The 22,314-nt window shown below is 32.7% G+C and overlaps 1 protein-coding gene across 4 annotated transcripts in view; it reads left to right on the top strand.

The window, feature by feature from the left end:
* LOC143064948 (E3 ubiquitin-protein ligase HECW2-like) overlaps window positions 1-22,314 on the top strand; it is a 46,146-nt gene that overhangs the window by 8,258 nt on the left and 15,574 nt on the right. For 2 of the 4 annotated variants that reach the window (XM_076238183.1, XM_076238184.1), the window contains 9 exons: window positions 4,587-4,659; window positions 11,122-11,285; window positions 12,162-12,304; window positions 13,438-13,535; window positions 14,046-15,860; window positions 17,902-17,988; window positions 19,005-19,155; window positions 21,009-21,255; window positions 22,015-22,097. In XM_076238183.1, the coding sequence (XP_076094298.1) occupies window positions 4,587-4,659; window positions 11,122-11,285; window positions 12,162-12,304; window positions 13,438-13,535; window positions 14,046-15,860; window positions 17,902-17,988; window positions 19,005-19,155; window positions 21,009-21,255; window positions 22,015-22,097 (2,861 nt within the window). Of the gene's footprint in view, window positions 1-1,575; window positions 1,733-3,495; window positions 3,521-4,586; window positions 4,660-11,121; window positions 11,286-12,161; window positions 12,305-13,437; window positions 13,536-14,045; window positions 15,861-17,901; window positions 17,989-19,004; window positions 19,156-21,008; window positions 21,256-22,014; window positions 22,098-22,314 lie in introns of those variants that run through there. The other 2 variants (XM_076238185.1, XM_076238186.1) reach the window with 2 other exon arrangements.

Below are 22,314 nucleotides of genomic sequence, written 5' to 3'. Positions count from 1 at the left end.
GATAACAGCACTTTCTAGACATAATTTTGAAGAAATTTATTATCAAGATGAATATGATGGATGGCTGCTTATTGTCCAGCGGCATATTAATATGCATATTTAGAATGAGAACATGTTGATTTAATATAAATATCAACTCTGCTGTGCACTAGACCAACACAGTAAGCCAGATTTTTAATGTGCTAGTTCACAAGGTAACAGTCTGCTGGAAGACATATCACCTTACCCAGGCACATTATTCTGACTTTCAGCTGACCAGTCTTTGCTTTTGTACTCCTTAAATAATGCTGCATGCTTAGCTGAGATGCAGCAAATTTTCAAGCCTTTCAAGTTTAGTTTGACCCTGTAGTAATTTGACCCTGTCGTAATATGAACCCATGACCTCCTGCAATCGAGACAAACACACTACCATGAGAGCACAGAGGCAGTTTAGTGAGTTATATAATCAAGATATTTCATTTAGATTGATTGGGGCATTTTTTATGCACTATAGGCAGAAGTTTCCATGTTACAGCAAGAAACTTCAAATTTTACAATTAAAGAACTAGTAAAAATCAGATAAACTGTCTAATATTACATTATTAAAGCATGTTATAACTGCCTTCAGGTCTTAAACATCAACTTTATTGATATGATAGAGAGATAAATTAAATAGAGACTATGAAAGAAGAAACATGATAGCTGGCACAAACATGAACTTATTAACTCCAGTGTTCACATGTAATACTTTAGGCAAAGTTATAGAGTAGGATCTGGTTTGAATAAATTATCATAAAAACAAATGAAAGCCTGAAAGACATTTTGTATTATAATATATTACATGAAACTTTTCAGTTCCCTTATTATATTTTGTTAAACACATGTCAGTACCATTCTTTTCTATTGTAAGCAAGATTTCAGTTCCCTTATTTTATATTGTAAGAAAGATGTCAGTCCCCTTATCTTATTATACTGTAATTATATAAGAAATATATATTTTATATCTCCTTATACATGCTATACAATTGATAGTGTGTTTGTATAGCAATAGCTTTTACAAATTTATTCAAGGACTGCCATAAGTTAATGAAAGATTAAATCACAATTATTGTATGCTTTCCAGACATTTATTGTAAAATTGAAAATATGAATTTATTATTTTGAAGTGATTTACCATTTCATAAAGGTGTAACCTGTAGAGAATGATATGTTTTCTGTTATATCCCTTATCATGTTTTTTCATTGATCAGTCATTAAATTTTAATGGATTTCAGTGAAATGTGACTTTGCAAAGTATTGAAAATAAAATCAATGCCTCTGAAAGAATCAATATTTTCTAGAAATTTGCCTGAATTTATGAAATATTGAAACTAGAAAAGCTGATCAATCCTGACAATTTAAATGTTAAAGAGATAAGAATCAATCCTATATATTTGTGCAGATTACCTCTATGTGATATCATTAACTGTAACAGTGTGAATTTAAATGTAATTTGCTGTACTAATGCTTCAGGGGATCACTGTAATTTATTGTCATGTTGTTTGATCTTCATTGCGGTTTGTCAATGAGGTGTAAAAACGTTTCACATGACCGATCGTTAAAACACCATGGCCTTGTGCATGTTGGCCAAAAGTAGTCAGGACAATTTTTATTATTGTCTGTCCATGTTGAGTTTGATTTAATGGAATTCTATATAGATTATAGGGATGGAATAATTTGAATGAACCAATTGTGTGGGTGTTTGATGTGACAGGTAAGACAAATGATGTTCATATAATACAAACAAACACTGGCAAATGGTGTTTTGATGAAATTTTGAAAGAGAAAGTGACCTTGCATGTTTGTCTTCTTCTTTATAAAATCATATTGTAAACATGTCTTCTTAAATTGGACTAAAAACACTATCTTTTTCTGACCTGACTAAAATTGTAAGTCATCTAATATGTAGATTTTGTTCTACGGGTTAGAAAGGTTGATTTAGTTTTCACATATCTAGTTTAATTTCACACAGAATTATTTGAGGTTAAAATGAATTTCTTTAGAATTATAAATGTGAAGATATCTTTTTTAAATGTGACTAAATGACTGTTTATTACCTACTATACACTTAAATCTAGTGTATCATACTCCAGGTGAACTGAGGTATATGTGAGGTAAGAAAAGACTATAATATACAAACCCAGTATAAAACAGGGAAGGAAAATAACGGCAGATTAAACCAGTATGTTGCTGATATAAGAAAAAGGGATTGATTTATACAAAGTTCTTTGTAATTTCAGTGTCGATTCATTTATAAACAAGAGAGAAATACTATTCTGATATTCACAGTTATGTAGTGAACTACAGGGATGTATGGGGTCCATTTCAATTACGTTGTTATTCCTGAACTGGTACAAAATCCTCATTTCTTCATTTTGATAATAAGGATATGCCTGTCTTTGCATCATTAACCTTTTCTGACAGTATATATTATAAAATGAGTAAGAGCCTTTTTTAATCCTTTAATTGGCTTTTTACATTCATGACATTGCCAGTTTTGTTTACAATCATTAATGGACTTTTAAGCTACAATAGTTTGATGTCATTAATTTATAGTGTAGGACCTGATGTTATACTCCATATTCCATCAGTAGGACATGAAATAGGGAGAAATTCAAGGTTGGACAAAAACACTGTAATGACCAGTAGTGGAAAGTTATAGCTAATGGACAGCATTAAATTGTCACCATTTAACCAGTGGATAACTTTTTGATAAATTGTTGATAAAGAGGGGGAAAGTCTATTACTGCCTGTAGATATGACAAGAGATTCCCCTTTTAACATGTATTAATCCTTGACAAACCTTTAGTTGTATTCTGAAACATTTATTGCATATAGATTTATCAGATTTTATAGGAAGCTTTATCTGCATATGGAAATGACTTCCTGCTTAATACAGAGAATTCTTCACATCCTATAGCTAATTTGTAATCATTTAATCCATAACCATGTATAGATCATGTAGATAATCATGATAATGGGATATTAATTGGATTAAGAGGGGACAGCTTAAATGAAAAAAAATCTGTTGAATAGATAACTTGTATAAGTTTTAAACTATTGCCTTACTTCATATTATCAGGAAATTGGTAAGAGTGTTTATTGTCCTTTTAACTAAAAAAAAAATGAGATATAAAAAACTTCAATTTTCACTTTCAAGTTAAAAGAGGAAATTGAAGATATGCAGAAATTTGTGTATGTTGTCAGCTGAGAAATTTAATATATATTTATTCTCAAAATAAGTTATTTTAGATCTTTTTAGTGATTTGAAATTTGTTAAGTACCCCTCCCCTAATGGCCCCATTAGATTTGATGAATGAAAAAAATAACTTAAGATAAAATTGATGTGTCACATTGTTTTTAAATGTCGTTTGAAAACCATATATCAGGATATTATACAAGAGATGGGAAGTATTTGATCAGGAAATAACTGGATGACTGTATCTGATCAGATTTCAATAGATACATATCATTGTAGTTTATAGTCAACAGATGCACTCAGGTATTTTACTTATTGGTGTAGGTAAGTGTCGTAGGGTACACCTGATTTGTAAGATCAAAACATACTGTGTCTCTGGCATAACTGGCATAGCATTTACATGACTTATAAGGGCATTTAAATATTGATAAAATACTTTAAAGTATGAATGTTAAACATGTTAAACTGGGTCAGTTATAGTAAATTTGAAGTAGTATGAACACAGGTTTTGTCTAGTAAATGATAATGATCTTCTGTTTACCTGTTTTATTATATTTTTGACATGTAATCATACATTATTATTATATTTTGCTCTTATTTACAGTATTTTAAACAATTTCATAACTGATTCATTATCATGAGGTTCATTTGTCATACAATAGAAGTGCTATTTATCATATAAAGTTAAATTATTTTAACTCTTTTATATCAGAATCTGGATCAAAAATATATGGCAAAGAATACATTTACTAGCTGTAGACTAGTAAAAAAAGTCACAGATGAGTAGACAAAATTAGTCAATCCTAGTGAAATTAACGTTGTACTGTCTCAAATAAAGTCCTTGATACATTTTGTGAGAAAAGTATTGTCCTGAAGAAAAGCAGCAAATTTCCTTCCAAACTATCATAAACTGATGTTCAGGATAACTTAAAGAGACTGATTTCAATCAAATCCTGTTATAGAAAAACATAGAACAGTGTTGTGTTTTTCAACTACCAAATCAAATTCCATGAAAATGAAAATTGTGTTACTTTCTATGATGAAGAATTTATGATGTAATCCTTGTTGGATTGAAAAGGAGTTTTATCTTGTGTTATGTTGAACAAGTTTATAGCTATTTTCAGATTGATTTTCATACAAATACATGGCATAATTATTGTCCAGCAGTTGATTTTGACATGTTTACAGCCGTCACCCTGTACATAGTACTTTATAGGTATACACCTTGATTGTAAAACTAATTATATTACTATCTGTAGTACTTTACAGGTTTATACACCGTGACTGTAAAACTAATTATACTAGTGATTGAATTTGGTAAAAGGTGCAATTATGTAGTAATTGTTGATTGTCATTTTTTTTTTAACAGAAATATACAAATGAAGAATACACACATGCATTAGTGGATTACAAGAAGAACTTAGTACGAATTATTTTGTCAGGTAAACATGTATATAGATTTATATGTCCAAGAAAAGTGATTATTTCCATTTATCATATATTTAGTACAAAATACAGCTTTTTTGTATATCTAATAAAGGTTCTATTTTCCAGTCTGTATCACCTACCCTGTATCGCATACCCCGTATCGCATACCTAGCGTTACGTCATAATTCGAATGACGTCATCGTTTGACCTATGACGTCCAGTTGCTCTATTTGCAATCCTTGCATAGGAAAAAAATCAGTTCCCACTAAAACAAGTGTCCTATCATTTCAACTTAAATCGATATTTTTCAAAAAAATTATTTCCCAGTAACTTTATGATATATATATATATATATATAAAAGACACAATAAGATGTAGAAATATCTGAAGTTTTATTTTTTGTTTGGTCATAATTTTCGTGAATTTTCATTACCTGATGGAGTAAACACAAATGCAAATTTTATTTTTATTTGGTTAGAATAAATAGCAAACTTTTCAAGGAATATTTTTCTTGCTGTTCGTTCACCTCGTCAAAAAATTAAAATTAACATTAAAATGATTATGAATAATATCATCGTCAAATAAACAATAAAACTTTAAACATTTCTACATCTTTGAAAAATATTAATTTTAGTTGAAATAATAAGACAGTATTGTTAGAGGATGCATTTTAATACATATGTATGGTTTTAAACGTATATTGAAAAAGGAAAAGTCCAGATTTTCAATTGCAACACCTGTGACGCCAAATTTACGAGAAAATACAACATAAAGAAACATATCCGGGAGAAACACGAAGGTGTCGATCAAGACAACTTTTTAGAAACAACAGGAACACCCAAACAGATGGCCACCCAAATCGAAAAATGGGTGCCACCATTTGAAGCGAGGAAATGGGACAATACAAAGAAACCCACATTCAGAATCATCGCGGGAGAATCAACAGTAACCTACCCAGAAAAAATAAATAAAGCTTCAGACATCTTGAAAGAAGATCTACACCTATCGGATTCCAACAGTTCAATAAACTCGGAAGTACCTACCCCATCAATAGACTGGAATAAATACCGCACCAACAGTTACGGCTACCTAACGGAAAAGAAGTCCCACCACTATGAATATGTTTACCATCATTATGAAAGCTGGACCCAATATACCACAAACAATTACAATTACTTAGAACAATCGTCAAATATAACCCAAACCTCCACCATAGATCTAACGAAGGATGAGAGTATAATCAACTTATGCACCAGCGACACAACCGTGTGCTAACCAGATACAGAACAATTTTATATTAATCTATTTATAACTTGAACACTTTCGTTTTTAAATCTATTTTTAATCATTCTATTTTTATTTGTATACAATAACAATAACCATCACGTTACTAATACCTACCATTGTTCATTATAACGTCACATTATATGCACCACTTTGAGTACTTCAGGCGAAACAAATTGTAAATAAATTGTCCTGAAGACGCCTGCCTCGCAGGTGAAACATGTTGACATAGTAAATAAAATTGCAGATCCTTTGAAGTGTTGTTGTCAATTTTAATTATTAATTAAGGATTGCATTTATTTGCATGATTTGACAACCCGGCATACCAAGGTATCCACTTCAGGGACTCTACCGAAACAATTTCACAGGCGTTGGTTCACCTCTCGGAATTTAATTTATTATTTAATCGTGAACCCCTGCATCCGAAAGGAACCGCCAAGCTAACAGCGCTGACACCAGCCACCAGCATGGACAACCAAGATGAATTCCAAGACGCAACGAACATAGTAGCAGAAAACGGAAAGGACCAAGACTCCAATCCTAATAAAAGAAAAAGAATGGGAACAGAGACCACCACCTCAAATACTAACGAGCAGAGACAGAGAGTGAAGGAAGATAATGTAGCACTCTTCAGAACGTACCGCAAACTAAATGTTAAACTAATCAGAAGTGAACAGCACCACCAATATTTAAATAAATGTCTTAGCAGGGACATAGTACCAAAAACTTTACGATCAACAATCCAACCACAAGTACCAGATACCACCCCCAAATTCTTAAGAAACTGGGAAGAAGCGCAGTTAATCCACGGAAGAAGTCTAGTTAAATTACTTGCCACATACTGGGAAGACAGATGCAAGAATATTATGGCACAGATAGAAGAATTAAAACAAGAACTACAAGAGTCAACCGAGACAGAAGAAATGGAACACATAACACAATTGATTGAATCCACAAAATTATCCGTAGAAAAAGAAATAAGCGAAAAACAATTCAAACCACGCCAAATGTAAAAATAGATATCCCTACCAGTACCACTTTCAGTACTTCACAAGAAACGGAAAACAATAAAATTTATTAAACATGCCAAGAAACAGAAAATTCATCAAAAGAAATAAATACAGGAAACTACAGAAACGTAAAGTGAATGACAATACAGTCATAAACTTATCTGATACAATTTTAACGGAAACCCAGAAATTCATTTTAAGTAAAGGTCTAAGCTTTAGCCCAACTATTAAAAACCAAACCGACTTACAATTATTGAGAGACACATTATTATTTAACCGAAGAATCCGCCTTAAACACCATTTCGGACCAACCACTCTAACCAACCAAGAACCAAGACCATTTAAAACCACTAACGGATGGAACCCCCCACCAGGAAAAAACAGAGAATTAGATAATTTCCTAAGCTTAACAACAGAAGAAATCATCACAGGAACTACAACGAATAAATTCCGGAACGTAGACAAAACAGATCTAAAAGCAATTCAAGAATTAAAAAACAACCCGAATTTGATAATCAAACCAGCAGATAAAGGAGGAGCAATTGTCATATTAAATAAAAAAGATTACCTTCAAGAAGCAGAACGACAACTCTCGGACAAAAAATTCTACAAACCAATTCCGAAAGATATAAATCCTAAAATCGTGAAGGAGATCAAAGAATTTATTAAATTGGTACACTACAATCTACCAACTGATATAATAGAATACCTTTCCTCTAAACAATTTAATACCCCGATTTTTTACCTACTACCGAAGATTCATAAACCAGGAAACCCCGGACGACCAATAATTTCGCAAATAAACTCACCAACAGCAAAATTATCAAAGATAGTAGACCATTATCTTAAACCATTCATTAAACTCGTACCATCCTACATAAAGGACACAAAGGATTTTCTTATGAAAATAGAGGAACTAAAACAAATCCCACCTAACAACATCTTAGTCACAGTAGACGTTTCATCTCTATATACAAACATACCACACAGAGAAGGGATTCTAGCCGCAAAAGAACAATTGGACAAACGAGAATCAAAAAAACCCCCGACTTGGATTTTATTAAGATTCATGCATTTCATACTTACAAAAAACTGCTTTAGATTTAATGAACAATATTACCAACAAATAACGGGAACAAGCATGGGAACCATAATGGCACCAGAATACGCAATCCTATTTATGGACAAATTAGAGAGAGAATTTTTAAATACACAGGACCTCAAACCACTTGTGTGGTGGAGGTTCATTGATGATATTTTCTTTATATGGCCCCACTCAAGCGAGGATCTAAATTCCTTCATAGAAAGGCTGAACGATTTCCACCCAACAATTAAATTCACCAGCGAGCAAAATAATGAGCGGATCAATTTCCTTGACACCACCGTGATTAAAGAATTAGATGGAACAATTTATACAACTCTCTACACCAAACCAACTGATGTGAATACTTACCTACATTATAGCTCTAACCACCCATCACACCAAAAACGAAGCATCCCATACAGTCAGGCATTAAGAATACGAAGAATTTGCAAGAAAACAGAAGACTTCGAAATCCATACACAAAGAATGCGTGAAAAATTTCTGGAAAAAAACTATCCGGACAATACCATAAAACAAGCTATATCAAAAGCCAAATCTATGAATAGAAGTGACCTATTAAAAGAAGAACCTAACCAAGTACAGAACCAAATCATCCCATTTGTTACAACCTACAACAGGAAAACCGAAAAAATATCAAAAATCTTAACCAATCGGAAATATATTTTAAACAGACTACCAGATACCATGAAACTCACCAAATACAAATACACAGTAGCATATAGTCGTAACATAACTTTGAGAAATATGCTAGTCAAGAGCGACATCAAACCGAAAAACGGAAAGAAAGGCAGCAAGCCGTGTGGGCATAATTGCTACCTGTGCAGACACATGGTACAAACCGAAACGGCCAAAAGTCATGCTAACAATTATCAAATAAAAATTACAGATGATATATCATGTACTACAAACAATGTAGTATACATGATTGAATGCAGAATTTGCCACTTACAATATGTAGGACAAACAGGGAACACACTAAAGGAACGCTTCAGGGGACACTTTCAAGACATTAACACCGAAAACAAATTTAAACCAGTATCAACACACTTCACGTCACCTCATCACAGTAGGCACGACGTAACAATAACAGGCATTACCAAGACAGCGACAGACGTCAACATTCGCTTAAGAACGGAAGAAGCTTGCATTAGACAACTTTCAACGGCAGAACCCTGGGGGTTAAACAAAAGACGATAAAATGGCGAAAACCAAAATTACACCTAGGGAAAGGAACAGGGAAGGATCACTAGGAATAAACTGCACAAAATGCAACAAGAAACTGGCTAACATATCCACACTGAGAAGACATAACAGAACGTTCCATGAAGGAAAAGTCCAGATTTTCAATTGCAACACCTGTGACGCCAAATTTACGAGAAAATACAACATAAAGAAACATATCCGGGAGAAACACGAAGGTGTCGATCAAGACAACTTTTTAGAAACAACAGGAACACCCAAACAGATGGCCACCCAAATCGAAAAATGGGTGCCACCATTTGAAGCGAGGAAATGGGACAATACAAAGAAACCCACATTCAGAATCATCGCGGGAGAATCAACAGTAACCTACCCAGAAAAAATAAATAAAGCTTCAGACATCTTGAAAGAAGATCTACACCTATCGGATTCCAACAGTTCAATAAACTCGGAAGTACCTACCCCATCAATAGACTGGAATAAATACCGCACCAACAGTTACGGCTACCTAACGGAAAAGAAGTCCCACCACTATGAATATGTTTACCATCATTATGAAAGCTGGACCCAATATACCACAAACAATTACAATTACTTAGAACAATCGTCAAATATAACCCAAACCTCCACCATAGATCTAACGAAGGATGAGAGTATAATCAACTTATGCACCAGCGACACAACCGTGTGCTAACCAGATACAGAACAATTTTATATTAATCTATTTATAACTTGAACACTTTCGTTTTTAAATCTATTTTTAATCATTCTATTTTTATTTGTATACAATAACAATAACCATCACGTTACTAATACCTACCATTGTTCATTATAACGTCACATTATATGCACCACTTTGAGTACTTCAGGCGAAACAAATTGTAAATAAATTGTCCTGAAGACGCCTGCCTCGCAGGTGAAACATGTTGACATAGTAAATAAAATTGCAGATCCTTTGAAGTGTTGTTGTCAATTTTAATTATTAATTATTATTATGTATATTGAAAATGTAATAGGTTAAAGAGGACATTACGATGTGGATATTAAGCAAATAAGGAAGTCAATAAAAATAAAGTCAGCTGGAAAAATACAAGAAAATCATAATGTTCTTTTCTAGCTTTTAATTTCAGATTATATCCCATGAATCTGATTCTATTAGAATATATGATAAACAGAATAATGCATGGCAAAATCCGTATCGCATGCTGTATCACCACTCGACCAATATCAGCCCTCGGGACTGATATTGGTTTCTCGTGGTGTTACAGCATGCGATACGGATTTTGCCATGTATTATTCTATATGTATTCAATTATGTTTTTATAAGACAACATAACACCATTATTCTTTGATGAAACCCAGATAACAGAGTTTTTTAATAAAGAATGAATTGAAAGAGAATAGCAGATTTTTCAAAGAGCTTTTCATTTATTTTAAAATAAATAGTTATTTGAGATATATCCTTAGATTGTTTCAATCATTTAGAATGAATCAAATTTGACTTTAGGATGAATCAAATTTGACTAAGAAATACTGAAAAGGCAGAAATGTTCAGTTCTATTTATAAAAATGTAACTATGTTTAGGATTTAGTGAATTCTACATTGACTTTAATTTTTATTTACTTCCAGTATAAATGAAACCGGTTTTGAAATGAAAATGGCTTCCTTCATGGTTTCTGCTTTATACCAGTTGGGGCCTTAAGTGGTCCCCAATCCTATGGCAATAGCCAGTCAGTTTCTTTCCACTTTTAAACCTACTGAAAGTCTGATATAAGCTATCAAACTATCATCCATATCAACAACAGTACAAGTTATCAAATGACTTTATCAGTTTGGGATCCACCTATGATTATTACTATGATTTATATTCTTTCAGATCTAGAAGCATGTAACCTAAAGAAGGGAATGTTCTTTAATCCTGACCCTTATGTTAAAATGACATTGATCCCCAGCAAAGTGTATTCGCCACAAGTACATCATTACCAGGAAAGAAGAACTTCTATAGCCAGTAATACAACTAATCCACACTGGAAAAATCAGGTATAAGACCATCTTCTTTTAAGATTTTTAGGACCTTCGAAGAATGCAAGGAGTCATATGACATAATAGAATCATAGATATGAATAGACAGAAAAGCATGTGCAATCATATAATGATGATTTTTCTCAGTCTGTTTGATTTATCAAGTCATAGATGTCTAAAATGAATCATTGTTTTACCTGTTTTTCAACATATTGCACTCTGTTAAATCTGGCAATGATATAGTTTGTCCTGATGGTTCCCTTGTTTCACTTAATTATGTGAACTTTCTTTTTTATCACTGAACATACTCAACTCTTACACAAACCATCTTCAATTAAGGGTTAAATAGATGGTTGTATATATAAGGATTCAATTGAGGTTGAATTATTGACTTGCAAGTCAATGATACAGTAGCCATGCTTTTGAGTTCTTTTGAAAACACTGAACCAAAATGACTGCTAACAGTGAAAAATGATTTCACTATTCTGCTATGACAATGTATGATATTTTTTTTTTGTATCTAATACTGTGGATTCATGAGTATTTGTTGGATACCAATTTTTGTGGATTTCGTGGGTACAGGAGAACCATGAATTGAAATGTTCAAGGAATTACAAATTTTCTAAGGTATTGTATGCAGACTTTCCTAAAACCATGACATTAAATATCCATGAATATACAATTTTTGCTCCAACCACGAAAAACTGGTGCCCTCTAAAATAAATGAATTCACAGTACTCATTAATCAAATTAGAATGTTAGAAGCCAATACACAATAATTTGGTTTTAATATAATACTTTACAACACCAAATTAGATCCTACATTGTCCTAGTTATTAGTTAATTTGTATTCAGATGAAATGATAACAGTTAATTTATGTTTTCTATTTACAGACTTTTACCCTAGACACCCTACCTGCTGATGTTATTGAGTTTGAAATCAAAGATAAATTTGCTAAGAGTCGACCAACTATTAGTAGATTCCTAGGGAAAGCTTCTCTTCCTGTACAGAAAGTTCTTAATAAATCAGTTCCAGGGTAGGTTGAATACCAGTAATACAAACTTAATATATATACAGAGTGTTCTTAAAAAATCAAGTTTCAAGGTCATGAAGGTAGATCCAAAACTTTCTCAAAAATATCTTGAGAGTTCTAAGTAAGTTTCATAGAGTCCAGATCAAATGCAAGCCAGTTTCTGTCTATGTGCCAAAATGTTACCATAAGATGTCCCAAGAGTCCTTAAAAAAGATGCGGTGATGCTACCCTTTTATTTACAAAGAGCATGTGATGTTAAACCGAGAAGAGTAGTTTGAGTTTAATCTCCAACACTTACCAGTATATATACCGTATATCAATGTAGCTTGTTGTAAATTAAAATTATTAAATTTGTTTATTGAATCATTGTTTAGGCTGAAAAAATCAGTAAATGGAAGAATGAAAAATTGCAAACAACAGCAAATTATTCTGTGTAACCTTGAAATGGCTGTGACATATTGCTTTGTCATTTACAAATAATCTTCGCTTTAATATGAGAAAAAATGAAGAAAAAACATCAACATGCAATTAGTGCAATAATCATAGATATAAATATATCTATGAAAATACATATGTTGTGAGAAACATTGAAACATGTTATGCAGATTAGTTAAAGTATTATATTTACATGGTAAATTTAGATAATTTATTAATAGAGACAAGTGTTATCCCACTTACACTACTTAGATAATTGACATATTTGGCTAAAATAAGTTATGTTATTAGCTGGTGACAGATGTAAATATAATGAAGATTTAACACAGAAGTGCATTCTTGTATATGATTATGAGAATTTACAAATATTGTTAATACCATGATTGAGTAATGTCAGTGCTGAGTAATATTTGTATATGCTGAACATTGTTTAACCTTGAATTAAGGGAAATGAAGCTTTCAAAATTGTGGAACATGTATATCAATTCTTAAAAAAAAAAATTGTTTAGAAAAATGAACCAATGAAAATGTACAGTTTATAACTTTTTGTTTAAAAGCAAAATTATTCCCATAAATACATGTCTTCAAGGGACAGAAGGAAAAACAACAACAACGGACACAAAATAAAAGTATGAAAGACGCCTTTAAATATAAATACTGTACATTCAATATGTTTAATTACCTTACAATCTGAATTTCAGGGCTGGTGAATTTGACTTAGATTTAACCAGACGTAACCCATCAGACAGTGTGTCTGGCTCACTCAGATTCATGGCGGAAGCAGAGGTGTATGATGGAGGTATAGTTGTTGACTATTTCTTATAAAAATGATAAAGAAGTTTATAGAAATTATTGACAATATTGTACAGGAAGGAAGCATAGTTGTGAATGTAGGATAAGGATATATGTTTTCATCTCGCAGGAATATTTCTCTTCCTGAACACATTATCTTGTACAAGGGATAAAACTTTATACTTTGTTGTTAAAGTGATTATTCCTAGAGTATGATAATGCTCATGTTGAAAAAGACCCTTATCATGCTGAATATTAGGTATACAATATGTTAAACTGTTGGTATAAATTTAGGCAGCAGTAATTGACAGATTTTCAATAATTTAAAGTTTACTGTGAATTTATAGTCACATCACCTTGAAACATCTCAGTTTACTCAACATGAATATGTCATAGTAACAGCTTAGCATTATGTTTGATGGAGGCAAATTCTTGTTTGAGTTTACCTAAGAAAGAATTATATTGTTGTTTAGTGTTTTAGCATGATTTATTAAATACAATTCTTCTTTTTTTTCAGAACACTTTACATTTCCAGCAGTTAGACAAAAAGCTCCAAACAAACGTCAGGTGTCTCTTCCAGAAGAAAGTTTTAGTTTTAAAAAATCACCTCAAATTCAACGACACAACACGGATCCTGAATCTGTAACTAATGGCAACTGTGACACAAATATTGATAATGATCAGGAAGATTCTGGCATATCTTTACCTCATGAGAGAATTCCTGATGATGTGGATATAGAACTAGCAGAAAATGAAGCAGAAATATTAAGCTGTAGTCCTCCTAATCTTGCTTCTGTGCCTAGCATAGTTTGTGGTTACAATAGTCATATAGATTCACAAAGTTTACGAAGTGATGAGATAAGCACAGCACCTAATAGTGATAATTCAGGAGGAATGGAAATAGGATCTTCTTTAGGAAATAGTGAAGCTTTAAATGGCTTGACATTAATTCATGCATTTGATAGTTCAAGTGGAAATTCTTCAGCGGAAAGAATAGAAACATCAGAATCCGTGTTGGATCGTGATGACATAATGAGCACAGCTAGTTCGTGTGATGTAGAAGTACAGCTAACATTAATGGGGGTAGAAGGGGGAACTGATGAGACTGTACCTGGACCCCCTCCTACGTTACCCCCAAGAACTTACAAAGCTCCACCGCTTCCCCCTAGGAGTAGGAATAGTGATGCCCCACCTTTACCCCCAAGGACCCCAGAAAGGACACTAGAGAAACCAACCTTTCCCAAATCTTCTGTGAGTCCAGTGGGAATATCTGATGGCCATTCATTAGAGTTACCTCCCCCTCCTTTGCCACCCAGGACATATAGTCCTATTAGTTTGACCTCTAATTCTGATGAGTTATCTCTTCCAGCATTGGCTGAGGCTGCAGTAGAGGAGGAAACAAAAGACAGTTTTGATAGTACTGAGGCATTCTTGGGTTCAAATGACAGTTGTGGATCAGAAGGGGCTGTAGGAGGTCCAGTCAAGGTCAAAAATGAATCTCCACATAATATTATACGGACAAAACATGGTTCACTAAAGGGTGGTGGATCTACTCATAAAGTAGAAATAGCCAGAGCTTCAACCATTGATAATTCTAACTGTGATTTAGTTGTGAAACAAAAAACAAGAAAAACACATAGTGATCCAACAAAAAATGACACGTCATCAACAAGTGATATTAATTTGTCAGATTCTAGTAGAAATTTATTTGCTCAGTTATCTTCCTTGCCTTCTATAGATTCTGTTGTTTCTGTCAGTCAGTGTAAAAGAAACAGTCATTCTGTAGAATGTAGCCCACGATCAAGTCCTGTGTCAGTCATTACATCATATTCAGACTCAGTCACAGATAAAACACGTCACAAACATAAACATAGTGATAGGACTTATAAACAAAGTGATTCAGTACATGCAACACCAATTCGGCCAGCTTGTGATAGGTCATCAGTGTCCGCTTCTCCTCCCAGGATAGTGCCAAGAACACGAATGCTTAGTGAGGAGGAAAAGCAACAAAATAGACAACATATTGTGCAACAACTTCAGCAATGGACAGAAAAACAAAAACACAAATCAAAAGCAGAATCTAATAGTGGGCAGGATAGTAGTTTTTCAGGTTGTGAGAATTCTAGTGTTAGTAATGAAACGTTGGAAAATGTATCTGGGATGTCATCGTTAGACTCAGTATCTCCTTCTTTGCATGATCAGACTGATAGTCAAAGTGCAACAGTAAGCCCAGTAAATGGTACCTCAGAAGATACACAATCTAATTCAGTTGTGTGGCAGTTACGACAGCCGCAATCTCAGCCACAAGCATCAACTTCAGCACAAATCCCAGGTAAAATTAATACATCATTTGTAAATACATGACATAGAGAGTACATCAGCATGTTAAAATTTAGTTTTGAACAATTTTTCTCAGGTTAGGTCACAATTTTTATGCCCCATTTATGGACATTATGTTTTCTGGGGCTTGTAAGTTGAGCAGTGAAGATAACAGACAGATGAATTTTCATTGTCCATGAAACTACACTTAAATGATTAGTCATGTTAGTAAAGACATCTGTAAAAGGACATACAATTATAAATTCTATTAGAGCAAAGAAGTTTTAAGATATTAAAGAAAAAAAGATAATATGACTTTTTTACTAGTATAAGTAATCATGGTAATAAAAATCTGAATGTCTAAGGGACACAACTAAGCCAATAAAATAGTTTGCCTATACAAGTACAAAAAATATAAATAAATACACTTGTACAAGAATCTTTACAAATTTACTTATATAAGCAAAAATGATAAGTATATTGATATTTACTTTTTAGGTTAATGAAAATTACTTGTCATGCTTATACAAGTAGTACCCCTGACTGACCATAACAATGAAGAAACATTTTTCTGGTTGTTGGACAGCAACTTGAAATCTTATTATTAGCTGTCTTTGCATTGCATATTTTTTATTTCCTACATTGTATTTTATTTCTTTTACTAGCATGACAAGTTAAATGGCAAAAGAGTAGTAGAGTTGCAGGGATCTCCATGGCCTGTTTAACGATGGCGCCCCGCCATCGTTCAAATGTCTTGCGCCATCGTCAAATGACCCGCGACATCATTCAATTGATTTCCGCCATCGTTCAAAACTGTAATCGTTTTTATAGCCTGATGCCATTTTTTTAGCAATTATAATCAAATGCATGTAATTGCATAACCCCCAGGCTTTAGTATAATCCAATAAAGTTCTAACGCCTGAGGGATATCCGGATTAAAATTGCTAATCACTTGTACCTGAGCTTGTACGGGTAGATCAACAAACCAGACAGGAGAATATTATCTGAAGATTCATTTGTCGAATTATTTAACTAAGTTTCCGCAAATGCTTATGATAATTCAGATTAGATAAATAAATAAACAATCCAGTAACAAAGTTTAACAAGTCAAACACGTGCTTTTATTTTGACTTACGCAATGAGCATCCCCCTTTTTAAGAAGTATAAAATAAGAGTAAAACAGTAGTTATTATTTCATCGCAAATAACTTGAGTACTGCTGTATTGTAACGATAATATAGAATTACTTTAAAAGTTAAAAAGTAGAAACTTTTAATATTTCCTGTAAAGAAATATCGTATCGTAATTCCGAAATTCATTTTACAAGTGGCAATTATTGAAAATATATATACTTCTATATAGTATTTATAATGAAAATTCAAATAAATATAATTTAAATAAGTAATGAATTAGCATGTTCACCTATCCTTATGTGGAGGGAAGAAATACTTTCGATCGCGCTACACTGTACGGCGTAGATACGGTTTATGATGGTGAAAGTTCCTCCATCGTTCAATTTTCATCCATGGAGATCCCTGGAGTTGACCATGTTGACCGTGATGATAGACTTATAGAAATATTGTGATCTATCATGTCTAAACATGTTTATTTTCTATCTGTAAATAAAAATTTGTTGTTTGATCATGTGTTAAAAGATATATGAATTACCCAGTAAATAGTCAGCATGTTATATCAATTGGAAACAATTATTGATCATGAATATTGACAATTGTTTAAATTACATTCAAAACGAAGGCTTTGATTTCATAGTGGTATTTCAGATGTTTTAAAATCTGTGACAACAGATGGTTCTAATAGTAAATCTTATCCATCAACTTGATCAATGCTTTCAAGTGTTTCATGGAAGACAAAAACAAAACAACACAAAACAAAACAAATCAAACTAAAAAACCAAATTCACAATATTGGAAAAAAAAAGGATTTCATACTCATCTCTAGCGTGATCATAATAAGAAACTCTGTGTGTATTATCATGATTATTAACAGTTGCAAGATATGCATGAATGGAAATAACAATATACTATTATATTACAGAGCCACAGTCACCTCTTCCTAAATTACCAGCCAGGAAAAAGTTCCAGAAGGTAGACCCCACACATGGGGATGACCCTTTACCTCCAGGTAATCATATTCAAATGTTATCAATTAGGAAAATAGTACAGGTTTGGCAGTAATGGTAAATTCTTACCTAGGCAGAAAAAACTAAATTGGAATAACACAGGTTATGAAATACCCTCAGAGATGGGTAATACTGGGCAATTTGATTTTGACACCTTTATAAAAAAAAACAATTCAGAAATACAAAGAGAAGTTTGTCACAGAAAAAAAAATGGAAAATAATTTTATGCATGTAAGAGATGATGTACAATCATTATTATAAATACCATTGATGACTAATGGTTCAACCAAAAATAAAATAAAAGTTTATCATACAACCTGATTTACAAATTTTTCTAACTGTTTCTTACATTTTGAAACCTAACCAAAGATAGAAACCTTTTACATGTAAAATTTTCATTATAATTACACCTTATGTAAGAATCCGGGGTTTTGATTGGTTAATAGCCAGTGTATTTTTCACCAATTTACTGTTATCAAATGAATATCGTTTATTTTTAACGCTGCCAGGGTATTTGCTAAAAGGATATGCCTTTTTTACCCTCTCTGCTGTGGTATTTGCCAAAAAATACTCTATCCGACTGGACGCTTGTAACGTCACGGTCATCAATGCGTTTTAATACATTAACATTCGGCGTAATTAAACAGATATATCATGTTATTGAGGGGTATTTGCGAAAAATACCAGTCTTGAGAATGAATGTCCCTCGCCTTACGGCTCGTGAAATTTAACATTCTCTCGACTGGTATTTTTCGCAAATACCCCTCCTTAACATGATATATCTGTTCATACCACCACTCAGGCACATTTTCTTAGAAACAAAAAACCCCAACAAATTAGAGCTTTCTGAAATTGATAAGGGAGATAAAGTTAAGAAATTTGTTTAATTACATATTCCAAGTGGAGTAGTTTTAGATTACACTAGGTCATGTCGGAGTTCTTGGTTCAGTTATATTCAGCTGCCTAACAGTAGATTAAACTTGCCTATATTAATACCATGATTGTTGTATTATATCAGGTTGGGAGGCAAGAGTAGATAGTCATGGGAGAATATTCTATATAGATCATATCAACAGAACAACTACATGGCAGAAACCATCTAGTGGGCAGAACACAATACAAAGACGTCCTACAATCAGCTCAGAACAAAGACAACAACTTGACAGACGGTAAAACACTTTAATGTAGACACCAATAAAAAAACTTAGTAACACAGTCATGGGAAAAGTTTGGTTGATTATATAGGGAATCACTGAAGCATGATTGAAGCGCCCTTAGGTCAGTCAGCAGGCCCCCCTTATGAAAAGTTCTGGATCCACCACTGACAATTCTCCATGTGGTCAAAAATATTTGAACCAAATCCTTATTTGACAAACAGCAATATTATTGTGTGTGTACATACACATACAAATGTACAAAAAAATACATTATTAGAACATTTGTAGAATAAATAGTTGACTTTTATACAATTCTTTAAGTATTAAAATTTTAATGGTCCTAAAAGACAGAAAGTATTCAATCAACTGAAACAACTATTCTTAACATGTGATCTATCTCAATTGCATACCTCAGTGTTCTCCCCAGGCTGTTTTACTGCCAAATAAACCTTTCCTTGCTCGAGTTTTTCGCTTTAAAAATATGAAGAAACTTCATGAAAGGAATGAACAGTGCTAACAGAGACCTCTTGTGATGAAAAGTTCATTTCTAAGTTATAGATATGAAGGGAAGTTTTACCCCTTCTCTGACAACGTGGTCTCCACCATTTTTTGAACCATCTACGATTATTTCATTATTTTTTTTTTTTGTTTGTTTATAAACGAACTGTTGAACCTGTTTTGCTTTCAGGAAGCATCCCTGTTATCATGGGATTAATTACAAGCCCGTATTTTACGATTACTTGTCCATCCATCGCTCTTTTCCAAATGGATATAGAGAATAAAACGAAACGAAAATTTGTGTTAATATATAGAAAATATCGATATTTGTCAACCAATCATCAAAATATATGAATTAAATAATGTTTTAAATTTAATGTAAACAGAGGATGGCTTGGATAAGGAATGGCATTTAATGCTACATAAGCCACAAATGTATACCGGAAGTTATGTTAGCCAGTAAGGGAGATAATTTGGGATGGAAAGTCCTAAAAGAAGTACTGTCAAATCTTGACAAACTTATCTGGTGTCAAGTCTTCAAATGTTTATAAAATTATCAAACACAACTTCTAAAGTTGGTAGTTGTTTCAATTATCAAACATAATTTATTTGATTGGTAACTCAACTTTAATAAAATATAAAAAAATCTCAAACAAATTTATACATGTTATATAGGATTTCTTTCATATTCATCTTGGAATATATGTTTAATATAGCCTTTTTAAAGCAAGTCTTTGATAACATTTGAATATTATTGAAAGGGCAATTTCATTTCCTCCTTTTAAATACTATGCTTATTTAATGGAAAAGTTGTAATTTGTTTGAAATGTTTATAAAAGTTAATAAACATGATAAAAAAAATACCAATTTTTTCATTGAAAACTTTCTGGAAATTCAGTAAATAAATGAGGTAGTAAAGGATGAATAACTAGTTTATAAGTCAAACAACTAAAAGTGCATACTTACTCTAACAAAAAAGAATTGGAAGGGTGGTAATGTAATCAAATTATATAAATTATCTAGGCATTTTAATTTTAAAAACATAACATTTAAAATGAAACTTTTTTCCATTTTTTGTGAAAGCATATGTATACAAAATGCAGGTCTTTGTATATTTAATATAATATAAACAACATGGTAGTTATATACAAATGAAACATGTAAAAATGGTGAATGAATCCAACATCGCGCACTTACCACAGCGCTATCAAAAAATCCTGGGGAGAACACTGTACCTAATAAAGAAATAAATAGAATTTTTTCTTTGTATGAAATAGGGCCTTTAAGTATGTTTTTTTTAGTAGATTGAGTCTTTTAATGTTGTTTGTTATCTTTGATTAATTTCTTTTGAACTTGATGTTATACAGATATCAGAGTATAAGAAGGACAATCAATCAACGACCTGAACCTGAACCACCAAGTGCTGAGAACACATCATCTGGTGGTAGTGATGGGAGTCCCCAGACGTCAGCCCAGGCTAGAGTACCTCCTCCACCCACCATGCCTGTTCCCCCAATCCCAACACCTGTAGTGCCGGAACCAGATGATGCACGGCCACCAGCGATCAAGTTTTTACTCAGGACAGATTTCTTTCCTCTTTTACAGCAAAATGATGTAAGTGTTTGGGGCAGATGATTGTCTTAACATATTCTTTGTAATGCCAGAAAACATCAAATATAGGAATTCATCAAAAATTTTGAACTTGCATATTTTTACTTTTAAAAAAAAATTGAGAAATTGATTAGGAGATTTGGTTTTATGTGGTATTTATCTCAGTTTCATTGAAGTGTGTTGTTTGTTGCATTGTATTTACCAAAGTATTTTATTCAACCAACTATGTTATATGAAAGTAGAATTTAAAAACTAAATTTGATATTGACAATGTATACTTTCTTAAGACACTAGTTGTATGCACATTGTTGTTGTTCTCGATTGTAGGACCTTCATTTTTTGAAATATTGTTATACCTAAGAGTAGTAAATACATGTAAATAAAGAGCCATGGTGTAGTGGTTAGTGCATCGGACTACTTGCACAAAGATTCCTGGTTTGATTCCCGTTCTGGGATGAAAATTTCAGGGACTTAATTTCGGCTCTCACTTGACACCATTTGCGAGTATGGTCTGGAGGAAACGATGATAGTCCGTCGGAAGGGGACAATAAATTGCTGACCCATGTAAAGAGAGAGCCATACCTCTTGCACGTTAAAGATACCCTTGTGGTTTCTAAAAAGAGCAGGCTAATGCCGCTACAAGGCAGCATTCTCACCCGCAAAGTGGAAAGGGATTAATATAAGTTGCAAAACTTGTTTCTTAATCCACTATAAATAAATATGTTTAAACTAAATACATGTTAACTTTTTACAACATTACAGAGGGCAATGGCTGAATACAATAGAAATGGCACTTTGAAGCACATGATACACAAAACTCGTAGAGACTCCAAAAATTTCTACAGGTAGGTTCATTACTGTAAATATGTTATTTTATTATTTCTTGAACCTTGAAGATATTTTACAATGCTTATTGCCAATTTTCATGACAAGAAATTTGAGACAAAAATTTTAATGATGAATGCTATATGACTCAATATTGCTAATATGGGTCTTTAACAAAAATATAAAGAATGATAAGTTTACGGCTGATAATTATAGCAACTGCACACTCAGCCTGAA

The sequence above is a fragment of the Mytilus galloprovincialis genome, chromosome 2, assembly GCF_965363235.1.
Source record: "Mytilus galloprovincialis chromosome 2, xbMytGall1.hap1.1, whole genome shotgun sequence".
Taxonomy (NCBI): Eukaryota; Metazoa; Mollusca; class Bivalvia; order Mytilida; family Mytilidae; genus Mytilus; species Mytilus galloprovincialis.
This window is presented reverse-complemented; position numbering and strand designations above follow the sequence as displayed.